At 47.5% G+C, this 13,657-nt stretch overlaps 1 protein-coding gene across 1 annotated transcript in view; it reads right to left on the bottom strand.

Annotated features, from left to right (window-relative positions):
- Window positions 1-12,289, bottom strand: part of LGMN (legumain) — a 32,331-nt gene extending 20,042 nt beyond the window's left edge. Inside the window, exons 1-2 of the mRNA XM_082734004.1 lie at window positions 12,135-12,289; window positions 3,507-3,673 (exon numbers count right to left, since the gene is read on the bottom strand). Coding sequence (XP_082590130.1) covers window positions 3,507-3,644 — 138 coding nt within the window. The 5' untranslated portion in view covers window positions 3,645-3,673; window positions 12,135-12,289. The remainder of the gene's footprint in view (window positions 1-3,506; window positions 3,674-12,134) is intronic.
- Between the last annotated feature and the right edge of the window lie 1,368 nt (window positions 12,290-13,657).

The following is a 13,657-nucleotide window of genomic DNA, read 5'->3' on the forward strand; positions in this document are numbered from 1 at the left end:
ACTCTCTCGCTATGTTTCTCTGTCAAATTAATAAATAAATAAAACCTTTAAAAAAAAAAGTGGTAACTACACACATTTTTTAAAAATCTATAAACTGAAAGGTGGTTTTTCAGAAGCGTGATGACTCTGCCGCTTGGCTCTCCACGTTTCTTTCTCCCAATTCTAACAGGTGTGGGTTCTAGGCTTTTCCCTTTTCACCTCAACAGAAACCCGCCTTTCTGCCTCCTGGCCCCTAGGACAGATGTTCTGAAAGCTTCCAGAAGGAGGGGGCGGCCCTCTTTCTCTCCACCGCAACCCAACTGCAGACCAGTGGTGGCAGGCTGGGGGGAGCGGCGTCAGCAACCCACAACCCCCAACCCTGCATACACAGCAAACGACCTTCTCCTCGGGAGCCCTACAGCCAGCCACTGCCTCTGACCCCCCAGTCCCCTGCCTCCCGGTGACACCCGGCTTCCATATGCCTGTCCTCCCCACTCCTGTCACCCCCAAAGTCCCCGTGTGACAGTGAACTTCACCTGCCATCTACCTCAGCAGCTGCCCCTAGGGCTCCACCTTAGATCCTCCTTGGGCTCACGCTCAGACCTCTGTCCTGAACGTAACCCTCCTCCAACCCCAGTTCCTCCTCTGATGGCCCATTTCGTTTCCCTTGACAAGTCTGTCCCCAGACACTGCTTGTACTTCAGGACCTCTCCCTCTCTCCTCGGCCCTGGCCACTGCAGGAAGCTGCCCCTGCAAGGCCTTGCCCCCCACAGACTCCCAACACTGGACACCAGCCACGCCTCAGACCAACCCCTTCATACTCATCGATTAATAATCCCAGCCAAAGATGGAAAACAGAGAAACTCAACTTGGTCAAGACAAAACATGATTTAAATAGCCATCATCGGGGCACCTGGGTGGTTCAGTCAGTTGAGCAGCTGACTTGATTTCCACTCAGGTCATGATCGCAGGGTCCTGGGATCAAGCCCCGTGGCAGGTTCCACACTCAACTGGGAGTCAGCCTGAGATGCTCTCTCCTCTCTCTCTGCCCCTCTCCCCACTCATGCACATGGGCAGGCACACGGACACGCTTGCTCTGTCTCAAATAAATAAATCTTCTAAAAAAAAATAAAAAGGGCACCTGGGTAGCTCAGTCAGTTAAGCGTCTGCCTTTGGCTCAGGTCATGATCCCAGAGTCCTGGGATCAAGCCCCACACTGGGCTCCCTGTTCAGTAGGGAATCTGCTTCTGCCTCTCCCTCTGCCACTCCCCCACTTGCGCACTCCCTCTCTCTAAGAAATAAATAAAATCTTTTAACATATAAATAACCATCATCAAGCATAGAGCAAAGCAATCCACAATGATTTAAAATGTGCCTGGTGGGGACACCGAGGTGGCTCACTTGGTTAAGCGTCTGCCTTCAGCTCAGGCCATGATCCCAGGGTCCTGGGATCAAGTCCCACATCAAGTTCCTTGCTTGGCAGGAAGTCTATGTTCCCCTCTGCCTGCCGCCCCCTGTTTGGGCAGTGTCTCTCTCACATACACACAAAAACAGATACAATCTTGAAAAACAACGAACAACAACAAACTGAAAAGCCCAAACATTAAAATAAATAAATAAAAATAAATTGTGCCCAGTGTACTTGTCCTCCCTCAACAAAAGCGATCTGTGATAACAAGTGCTGTGTTAATCCATTAAAAACCCAAGTTTAGAAGTCTATATAGGTTCTATGAGGAAAGTTCTTTCCAATGCTGTTTTAACGATTAACCTCCCTAGTCAAGAAAGCAAATGTTGGCAGCCGCTGAGAACAGAAAGAGTCAGCAAGCAGTGCCACCGCCAAGGTCAGCGATGACTCAGCACACGCAGTTCCTCGCAGGGAGGCTGGGATGAGTACTTCACTCTTAGTCCGGGATGAGTACTTCACTGGGGGCTGCTTCTTTTGCCCTGCTTCCCTGCAGTCGATTTCAGTATTATTTCACCCAGGGAAACTACAACACTTAAAAGAAGAAAGTTTTCAGGCAGCAAGGGTAACTGGAGTCTTGTGCTTGATATTTAACCAATAATATTCTTTTAGAGCTGCTTGTATACAAACCAGCATATGACAGCCCATTCACCATCAATGACCTGTATTTAGTATCTTATCCCTTATCTTTTGAACTTGTGGTTAGCGAGGGAGGAGAAAACAGAGAGGACAGGTCTTGTACTCAGGTTTCTCTCCTGTAAATGGGTCAGGGCCGTGGTTAAGTATTAAACGGAAAAGAGATCATGTTGTCCTAACAACAACTTTTCAATTAAGACACTTTTCTTGTTCGGCTAACATACAAGACCACTCACAGAATAGGTCATTCAATAATCATCACATTTTAGAGCTGGTGGCGGGTCCTTCTAAGCCCACCGCCTACTTAACACATAGGAAAACCGACAGCCAGGAGCAAAACTCGCAAGGCGACAGTGCCAAGTCGCCAGGCACATGGCCTCTAGGCCTGCGCTGTCCCAATCGGCAGCCTCCGGCCACACGTGGCACCTACACACACTTCAAGCGTGGCCAGTCCAAACTGGACGCATCGTGAATGCAAACGCATACCTGATTTTGATGATTTAGTGAAAGTGAAAGTGTAAAGTATCTCATGATTAACTTTCTGTATTGATTACAGTGAAATGGTAACAGCTTGCATGTATTGGGATAAACAAGACATAGCCAAGTTAATTTCACCTGTTACTTTTTACTTAAAAACAAAAACAAAACCATGGCTAGGGGTGCCTGGACAGCTCAGTCTGTTAAGGGTAAGACTCCTGATTTCAGCTCAGTCATGATCTCAGGGTCATGGGATCAAGCTCAGCACTGGGCTCCATTCTTAGTAGGGAGCCTGCCTGGGATTCTCTCTCCCCCTTTCCCTCTGACCCTCCCCACTGCACACACACGTGCTCCATCTCTCTCATTTATAATAAATAAATCTTTAAAAAAAGAAACATAGAGGCCTGTGGTGCTTGTACCAGAGCCCTGGACCTCAGTCCCGTGTGCACCCAGCTTGCTGTGTGGCCTTGGGCGAGTCTTCTCCACTCTTCAGGGCTCCGTTTCCTTATTCGTAAAATGAAGGTGTTAGTGGGTCTCAACTGGTGGCATCTGGCAAAGGCTGGAGACATTTTTGGTTGTTATGATGGATCAGGGATGCTCCCGGTATCTAGTGCGTGGAGGTCAGGGACGCTGCCAAACACCCTGCTGTGCACGGGGCAGTCCCCATAACAAAGAACGACCTGGCCCCAAATGTCAACAGCGCCAAGGCTGGGAAACCCTGTGTTAGACTGAGGTGGTCTCCGTAGGGCCATTCCGGGAACTGCCAAACTGTCTTCCACAATGGCTCTACCATTTTATGGTCCCCCATTCCCCCGCATCCCTGCTCGCACCCAGACTTCTGCCAGCCTTCAGGAGCTCAGATAGCTTTTGATAAAGTCTGTTCTACGGACAGTGCCCAAAATTGTTTACAGATTACCACAGTCATAAAGAAAAACCTCAGCCATTGTCTTACCTGGTGCCTGTAATTATACCAGCCGTTGGAGCCCGCGACAATCACCACCCAGTGCTTGCCTCCATCCTCGGGGTCATCCACGGTAACAGCACCGGCGCCCAGCACCACGCTGAGCAATACGGCTACTTCCCAAATCATTCTGTGCCTCAGAGTTCAATGGCAGAAATCTTCAATGGAAGAAAAAAAGCAGTCAAGCAAAAAAGGAATGACAGAAACAGGAATACTGTTGGCCCCTAAGAAAATACCACAGCCCATGGGTCAAAAAGATAAGAGCATTTGGTCATCTGATGGAACAGCCTAAGGATAAAAACAATGACAGAGCAGAATTTTATCTTTGGCTCTGCAGCCCCTTTCCCTAGGGGGAAAAGGATCTACCCATCTCTCTCTCACTCCAGGTGGAAGTTATGGGTATAAATCAAAGCTGAGAACACTCTTTGGGCAACCTTAAAAGGTTTTAAGAAGTTTTTGTCATAACTTGGAATACAGCACATAAATCTCACCAACAAAATTCACTGTATTAGATAAATGTCTACCACATTGCATGAAATGTTTGCAAGAAAATACACATATAACAGGTGCACACAAAATGGGGAAGGCAGACACCATTTAACAGTAGTTATTGATGGATGGTGGTGGAATTTAGGATCTCTTTTTATCTCTTTTTACTGTAGCAGATATTACTTTTGCAGTAAAGTTTATAAAAATTCAGTGTATGTCCAATATAAACACAGAGGGACGATTCCTAAGTTTGTGAGCAAGTTATCTGGGTAAGCAACGTGCAAACAGTAGCAGTCCAAGTTAACGTCTTTGTACATTTATAACCCATTTACATGTAGTCACTACAGCCGATTGAACAAGTCTTATCCCTTGTTTTAGCGGAAGGGGAGGTTAAAGCAAGAGAAGCTAACCTGTCCGATATTCACGAAGAGCCAGCTCTGGCCAGAGACCAGAACCCGTGTCTTCTGAATTCCCGGCTCAGTCTTTTTGCCATGGCCCTACGCGAAGACTTCCTTCTTAATGAAATACATGCCTCACCTTATACTCCACCACCAAAGCTTCCACGTTTTAAAGTAAAAGGCAGCACGCAGCCCATGACCTGGATATCTTGCCTCCCTCACACCAGACCCTGCTGCCCTGCATCCTGAATACGTTATTCTAGAAAAGGCGCCCTTCCTGTGATAGAGCTAGGCCTGTCACACTAAGAGGAGCAACGGTCTCTGAGATGCAGGGACTCAGCAGCACCAAGTCTGCGAGGCTGATCTCTGCCTTAGCTATTCGTCCAACAGCGCTCGTTCATACACCGGCCTGTCCATTCACGCAGCTGGCCAGAGGCTCCCAGACACCTCCCCTGATGGAGATCAAGCCAGCTGCTCTGAAGGCAGAAGGGACAGGACGAAGCCTCTGTCCCTCCGGGCACAGAGCCAGCTAAGGGATGAGCCTCCTGCAAGCTTTAGAAATCAGCCTTAGCACCCTGTGCCTATACTGTGCTCAAACTCAAAATGGACTGAGCAATGGGTTCCCCCACAAGGTAAGGGAACAGGAAGCTCTAATTCTGATCAAAATTTAAAAACCCAAGAGCGTCTTAGGCCACTGCTTCTCCAACTTGATTGTGACCCCCATCCTCTGGGGATACAATTCTGATTCAGTAGGGTGAGGCTGGGCCCCAGACTCTGCATTTCCAAAAAGCTCTAGGTGATGCCCAGGACTCTAGTTTGATGTATCGGGGCTCTCCACTAACCTTGGGGGGCTCTAGTTCACCTCTGGTCCAAAGCCCCACAAACTGACACTACTCCTTACCCGCCACCCACCTCTGGTAGCTTTTTTTTTTTTTTTTTTTTTTTTTTAAGTAGGCTTCACACTCAATGTGGGGCTTGAACTTATAACCCTGAGATCAAGAGTCACAGGCTCCACTGACTGAGATAGCCAGGTGCCCCATCCAGGACCCCAATTCTTCCTTTCTTTGTTAGAGAGAGAGAGAGGGAGGGAGAGAATGCACAAGCAGGGAGAGCAGCAGGCAGAGGGAGACGCAAGGAGCAAGAGCCCAATGCGGGACTGAACCCCAGGACCCTGGGATCATAACCTAAGCCAAGGGAGATGCCTAACCTACTGAGCCACCCAGGCACCCCCAGGAACTCCATTTTCACTGTGTAAACAGAGTTGGTGCTAGATGCAGACTTCATTAGCATCACGGTACACCTGCCCATGGATGAACGGGTAACTACAATAATGTACCCCAGATTTGTTCTTAAGCTTATTCTAAAATGGTCATGCTTTGTTTTGTTGTGTTTTGTTTCTCAATACGGCATATGACGGATGAGGTCAGGGAACAGGTGAGGCCAGTGGACAGCTCAGGCCACCCCGGTGCCAACCAGCAGGCCTTAATTAATGTGCTAACATGCACCTGAGGGCACTCTCCCAAGTCCTCTTGACCTGACCATGGCTCACTGCAGGGCTGGGAGGTAATTTACAGCAGAGGAGACAGTGACTACAGAAGCAACCCCACCAGCAGCTCTTTGTTTCCAAGCTCGCCCAGGAGCCTCCTGACCGCACCTGAGCCTTCCCCTGGGGTAGCGGCTAGTACACTTTTTCTCTAAAGGGCTGACAGTAAATATTTTACCCTGCAGATCACACCATCTCTGTAGAGCTCTTCTGCCCTGTACTGTGAAAGCAGCCAGAGACCACAACTAAACCAGTGGGTGTGGAGATGTTCCAATAAAACTAGGACAGGTGGTCTCTTTGGCCTGCCCTAGAGAGCGAGAATATGCCTTCAACCCACATGACCAGTCCCGCCTGGCTGGTTCTTATCTTCCACCAGCAATCATTAAACGGGCTTCCTGGTTTGCATACCAGTTTCTGAGTTTGGTTCATGTGACTTAATCACAAAGAGGCTCATTCCTGAGAGGCCCTGCCATGTGACTTCTTCTCTTCATACTTAGGGACAAAAATACATAAAATACCAGAATGAAAAGGATGGCCTGCCTATGAACCACAGAACGGCACCACCAGCCTAAATGCCTACACTGGCAAACACCCCAGCACGCGCTGAAAAAAGCAACGCAGGGTTATTTTTACAAATTCAAATTCATCTGTCATTCTTCTCCTAATAGGCTAGCACTCTACCTCTCAGTGACAAAAAGTGCCTTATTAATACACAAATGATACTTTCACAGTTAACATTTGGCAATGGTTCCCGTCTATCACTTTTTTGTTTCTTATAAAAACAGAGTATGTTTCCTTGAACAGAATGGCAAGCAAAAAGCCTCACAGTATGACACTGATTGGAAAATGTCACTTAAAAAACACATATGCTGAGGGGCATCTGGGTGGCTCAGTCAGTTAGGTTTCCAACTCTTGATCTCAGTTCAGGTCTTGATCTCAGGGTCGTGAGTTTCAGCCCCATGCTGGGCTCCACACTGGATGGAGAGCCTACTCAAAATAAATGAAATTTTAGGGACACTTGGGTGGCTCAGTCAGTTAAGTGGCTGCCTTCGGCTCAGGTCATGTTCCCAGAGTCCTGGGATCAAGTGCCGCATTGGGCTCCTTGCTCAGCTGAAAGCCTGCTTCTCTCTCTCCCTCTGCCTGCCACTTCGCCTACTTGTGTTTTCTCTCTCTCTCTGCCAAAAAAAAAAAAAAATCTTTTAAATAAATAAATACATGAAATTTTAAAAACACGTATGTTAATACCATTCTGGGAAACATATTGGGGCCTGGGGTGAAGAGGAGACATGAAAGTAATATAATCTTTCCGTTACCCTCAGCAGGAACACGTCTCAAAGCAAGCAGCCTCGCCCAGCCATTTCCTGATCAGCAATATTCTTGGTAAAGTCAAAGCCTCAAAACAAAATCACAAATAATTCTGCCACATAACACGACTGTGATTCTTGTTCTATCAAAGAGAAAAGTTCATGAAGACAAAGTAAGGGATCCCTGCTGAGCTAGCTCTCCGGGATGGCTATTTTGTAGTCTCCCCACCCATTCATTTCAATAGCCGACAAATAAACACAGCTTGAGCAACCACTAGGTGACAGGTGCCGAACAGGGACCCAATGACAGAACCCTTCATATGATTTAAATCCACATATGATTTAAATCCACACATTGTCAGAGGGGATGAGTGTTAGGGAAAAACACAAGGCAGGAAGAGGAGTCCAGTAGGAGTAGGAGGCACTGTTTTTCAAGATTTGAAGGAGGTAAGGAAGTCCCCCGTTTCCCAACAGCTAAATGCTGGAAGCCACATACATGGTCATCAACAGAGGGTTGTCTAGCTAAGTCAGTTACGGTACAGCCTTATGATGGGACACTGGGAAGCCTTTAAGAAGACAAGATGGGTCTCAATGCGCCGAGAGTGGGAAGATCTCCCAGGGGTCTGTAAAGGATGTATGCGGAGCCTGCTATCATCTAGGGGGAGAAACTGACAAAGACAGGTGTGACCCTAACCAGGGGAGAAAAGGTGTCCCCCAGAGCACACGTGCGGACATGCTACACGGGACGGCAGAGTGGGATACTTGTGGGTTTCTGCAATAAGCCATGCAAAATGTACACTTCACACAATCCTCGCAAAAGCCTATGGGCCAGCCTCATCGCTCTGTTAGTGGAGCTGAGCAGAGAGGCTGGGCAGAGAGAGAAATGTGCTGGTAAGCAGCACCACAGGGGCTGACACACAGATCTGCTCCTGAGACTGCTTTTTCTACTCCACCCCCTCACGTGTCACAAGAAGAGCTGTTTATGCGAAGGTCTGCAAGACTGGGTCACCACAAGTGGGTGCACAACACATCCCACTCAGGGCCCGAGCCCCTCCTCAGCAGGTCACCACCCACCCCCAACTGCGCTCTTCACCACCCTACTATTTTAAGATACTTGTGGGCAATCTGTATAAAGAAGAACTCTCCTCTTAGAAGAGCCCTTCAAAGGAAAACCTGAACCACACAAAGTCAAGATCAATGGCCAAGCCTCTACAAATGAATTTTACCAGCCTCCAATGACAAGTACTCTGCTGTTCCCACTTGGTCTGGCATCCCTCTCACAAGGAGACACAAAGTCAGTAATTCCAGTAAAGGACTCTGCTTGACTTAAAGAAGTAAGCTTGCAAGGGAGGTTCAATTCATTTGAGAGGTTCGGGACAGAATGCCCATTCTAGATAAACTGTCACCAGCAACACAAGTAATGAGGCCCCAATCACAGGACTATCAAAGTCAAGTTCAAACCAAGGTCTGACACCAAAGCCCACATCTTAACTACCATCAGATGTGACCTCTCACTTCCAGTCCTGATTTGCTACTAGCTCTGGGTTAGAAACAAGAAAGCAAAGACAAGCAAAGCAGTAGCTAGGCAATGACATCTGAAAAGAGCTTTCCAAACCTGAAGGTCTTTTGATTTCGCTCTTTACTCTGGGGGCTTACAAGAAGATCAACATAAGTAGACCCTGACTGACCACATGCAAGAGAGATAAGGAAAGATGATAAGGACCCCTCCTTCACCGAACTGAGTCACATTCCTCTGAGCACCCATCTCAAGAAGGTCTTGGCCTGCTAAGCTCAGTTTACCCAGAATCCTGTGAGAATGGCCCACTTTTGTTATCTAATCAAGTTCCTTGCAATTTTCCAAGCGCTGACCCTTTCAGCCTGCCCATAAATCCCAACTATCCTTGCTGTAGTTGGATCTGAGCTCAGATCTACACTGAAGTATCTGTCCCTAACATAATTACTGGAATAAAACATGTCTTCAGGGAGACCCTTTCCTCTCTGGGCCTTAATTATCTGTGCAATGAGATGGTAGAACTAAAAATTAAGATTCATATTCAGTTCTCAAACCTTTTTAACTTCCTGTTTTAAGAGTGAGATTGAAACAAAATCCAGGGCACCTGGATGACTCAGTCTGTTAAGCCTCTGCCTTCAACTCAGGGATCAAGTCCCGAATCAGGGTCTCTGCTCAGCAGGGAGTCTAATTCTCCATCTCCACAATCTCCCACCATGCATGTTTTCTCTCACAAAAGCAAATTTAAAAAATCTTTTTAAAAAATTTAAAAAGGAAAAACAAAACAAAAAATCCAACTTCCAACTAGCTCTTATCTCAAATGAAAACTATTTTTATTAAGGTTCATCAATATTTTTCTTACATGGAAAATTTTTGATTCGGGTACATGTCCTTTAAAGTTACCTAATTCTGACTATATGCAATTTTTTCCTTTATATCTCTGCAAACTGGGTAACAGCAAGACAAACAAATCTTATCTAAAGACACACAAATGAATTCTATCAAGTGGAGGCTGGGTTGATTTCCGGTTATAGAAAGAAGCCAGTTTTGCCTGTCATTTTTGCCCATCGTTTCATTATTTCTGACCCTGGAGTCTCCTTTGATCTGGTGGCAACTATCACACTACATTTCCTCGTAATAAGTTAAATATAATCTTTAGTACTTGTTCACTTTTATACCTGCATCAAGTGATGACTTTACCTCTCTTAAAAATGATCTTTTGGGACACCTGGGTGGCTCGGTCAGTTAAGCATTGACTCTTGGTTTCAACTCAGGTTATGATCTTATGGGTCATGAGATTGAGCCAGGGCCGGGTACCACACTCAGCAGGGAATCTTCTTGAAGATTCTCTCCCTCTGCCCCTCCCCCCACTCTCTCTCTCCCATATAAATAAATAAATCTTTTTAAAAAGCTGTATCTTTTAATATTACAAAAAGTACAAGCAACTAAATCATAGTTCCAAATAGACACATTGATAAACACTTTAAAAGTTTCTTAAGTTAGAAGAATTTTTGAATCTAGCAAAGTAAAATTTGCCCAATGGTAAACAGTTTTTCCACATTTTTATTTTCACAGCTGACACTTAAGATACGCACACTCTTTTAAAAGATTTTATTTGGCAGAGAGGGGGAGAGAGCACAAGCAGGGGGAGCGGCAGGCAAAGGGAGAGGGAGAAGCAGGCTCCCCGTGGAGCAGGGAGTCTGAATTAAGGGATAGGGGACCTTACTCAAGCGACAGTATTCACTTCAATATACTTTTACTGAACAATGCTGGGCATGGTATATTTCACCTCCCTAACAGTTAACATTTTTTCTCTTCTCCTTTCCCACTGCAACGTCTTTAAAATCCTTTAGAAGCCTCAGCAATTCTCCTGAATATTATTACCGCAGGCACTCCCCACTGGGACCTCTCTTCAATGCTTTTCCACACTACAGAACTACCTAAGATACACATCTACTAAATTCAGTTTCCCAGGGGCTCAGTCGGGTAAGCATCCGCCTCCAGCGCAGGGCATGATCTCAGGGTCGAGCCCTGAGTCAGGCCCACTGCTCAGCGGGGACCCTGCTTTTCCCTCTGCACCCCCCATCCCTGCTCATGTTTGCTCGCACACGCTCTGTCAAAGAAACAAAAATCTGTTTAAGAAAACAAATTCAGCTTCCCAAGCTTTCAGGACAAAATCTAAGTCTCTTAGAGCAGCACAGAAGGGCTTGCAAGATGTACGACTCTATTCTTATGAAACAGAGCTCATGAAATGCACCACCCACACGAAATCCCTAATTCCAACCAGGCTCCATGGCTCTGGTCCAAAAGTATGGCTCTTTCCATGCCTTCACCATGCTGTTTTCCAGGTGAAACATTCTTCTCCATCACTCTAGCTCCTCCCATCCCTTCAAACTCCATTCCCGTGCTTTTCTGCCAAATTCTACCTCTTCCCACAAATCAGGATGAGATGGTTCCAACAGGGTTAGATGCTGCCCCTGTGCAAACCTGAAATACTGAAACGATTCTCTATCCACTGCCTCTCCCCTTTAGAAATAACCCCTGCTCAGTGCGTAAGGCTCAGTGAACATTTGCTAAGGAATGGAACCCTAAGGCAAAAAAAGCTGAGCTCCTCCATTCTTAAGGACCACAGGGCAAGTCTCAAACAATGGGCATTTGTTTTCATGTCTAAAACGAAGCCCATGATGCAAAGTTCCTTCTTCCAGGCCCCCGATTCTACCATTCTTGGCATGGAATTACCCACGAATATATAACCTCACCTCTAATAGTTCAGGGATAGGGGACCTAACCAAACTTTCACTTTCACGCTTGAAGTGAAATCACCCTGAGTCCCACCAGCTCAAACCTCTGAGAACTGGGGCATCCCCAACTTCTCAGAAGGAATGTTTTTACACGTTTGGGTATTTCTGTCGTTGTAGTTACCTGCTTTTACCCTTGGCTACAGAGAACTGGGTGGAAATGGTTGCAGTTCTCTACATTACAAGAACCTAGAGCCCTGCTCCTGGATTGTGAAGGTCGGACCTAAGCGCCAGACCCTGCCCAGCACACCCTGGCGATGGGACCTTAGCCAAGACCCTCTCCGTGCGCCCCCTTCCCCCTTCGCTCAGCGCCTGGGCTTCCCGCCGGAGCTCGCGCAACAGAAGAGAGCCCCCAGCAGCCCACGACCACCTCTCGGGAGGATGGGCTGAGAGGGCGCAGCATTTCCCTTTGGGATTCATCATTTCCCGAAATTCTCTTTCGCAGAGTGAGAAGCGGATTACTCAGGGCCGCGGGAGCTGGAAATCCCGCCCGTGAGGCCCAGAGCCGCGGCAGAGAGGCAGCCCCGGCCGGGGACGCGGGGTCCCGCCCGGAACCCCGGCTGGGGCTCGCGGTTACCTGTGGCGGAAGCCCGCGTCGGCGGCGGTGGGGGGCAGGATCGTGGGAACTCCTCGCGACGCGCAGCCCCACACGCGCAGCCTCAGACGAGCCACCTCGCGAAGCCGGCCCTGCAGTGATTGCAAGTGGCACCTGGCTCCCGGCTTTAATGGCCTAGGGCGCTGCATTGATTGGTGGAACTTCGGAACGGGCACCTGCGAAAGCCAATGGGAGGCGCGGTAAGGCGGGGCCGGCGAGCCAGAAGGCCTACAAGTCCCAGCATGCAGATGCAGGAGCTTCTGCATCCCGCGAACCTTGCAGCAGGGGTTCTCCCAGGGCTCTCCAGCTTGAGCAATGCGATGGGGCTGAGGGGGGCTTGCCTGGAGACGCAGGTAATTCCAGAGTGTCCACCGAAAGATCAAAACCGGTGCGTGGGGGCACTTTAACCACTGGTTCCCAAACTTGTCGCACTTTGGAATCATCTGTAGGGAAACTTCAAAAATACCGATGCCCCTGTGCTGCCCCAGGCACCATCGTGAGTTCCTTGGTCTGCACGTGCTCTGGGTTTTGGAATCTTTAAAGATCCCCCCGTGAATCGAATGTGCAGGTCCATCTAATCCTCGAGACAACCCTATGAGGGGCCGGCACTATTATTGTGGAACCGGTTTTACACTTAGGAGGACAAATTAATCTTCTGAAGACCGCATTACCTCCCAAGTGGCGGGGACAGAACCCACACCCAGGCAGTCTGTCTAGTTCCAGAATCCTGTCATCTTCATCCCTGTGCAATGCCATTTATCAAATGTTTGGTATTATTATCTCACAAGGAAACTCCATACGTACCTGTGCCGTGTGGTTGATTGAGCACAGTAAACTGAGTTGAGTGGAATTGATGTTAAGAGAATTAAGTGCAAAAGACTATGCAAGCACACCAAGTGTAAGATCTAGGGCTGCATTCGCGGGTTTTCTCATTTGATCTTCTTTTATAATCTTCTTTTTAAAAGGAAGTCATGCTAAAGCATACTGCCCTGAGCCTGCTCCTTATTTTTGCAAATAAAGTCTGAGAACAAAGCCAGGCCCACGGGTTTCCATATTATCTCTGGCTATTTTTACCAACAAGGCAGAGTTGAGTCATTATACAAGAGACTGTATGGTCCATAAAATCGAAAATATTTACTCTCTGACCATTTACAGAAAAAGGTTGCCAACCCTGAGTTAAGTACTTTTCCACAGTCTTAGCTGGAAAGTGACTATTGTCTTTCTTCAGACCCACATCTATACAAGTCCAAAGCTAATCCTCATGACTTCACGCATTCAGTCTTCCTCAGTGGGGAGTGTTAGGAGTTCATTCAACCGTTTATTCAAGAACACATTTAGTGGATGTCCCTTATGGGCAAAGTGCAGCTCATTATTGAGAGAAATTAGATTTTTTTTTTTTTTTAAAAGAGAGAGAACATGCCTGCAGAGGGGTCAGTGTTGGAGGGGCAGAGGGAGAGAGAGAATCTTAAACAGGATCCACGCTCAGTGCAGAGCCCTAAGTGGGG

This window comes from Mustela nivalis (genome assembly GCF_964662115.1).
Source record: "Mustela nivalis genome assembly, chromosome: 6".
Classification (NCBI taxonomy): Eukaryota; Metazoa; Chordata; class Mammalia; order Carnivora; family Mustelidae; genus Mustela; species Mustela nivalis.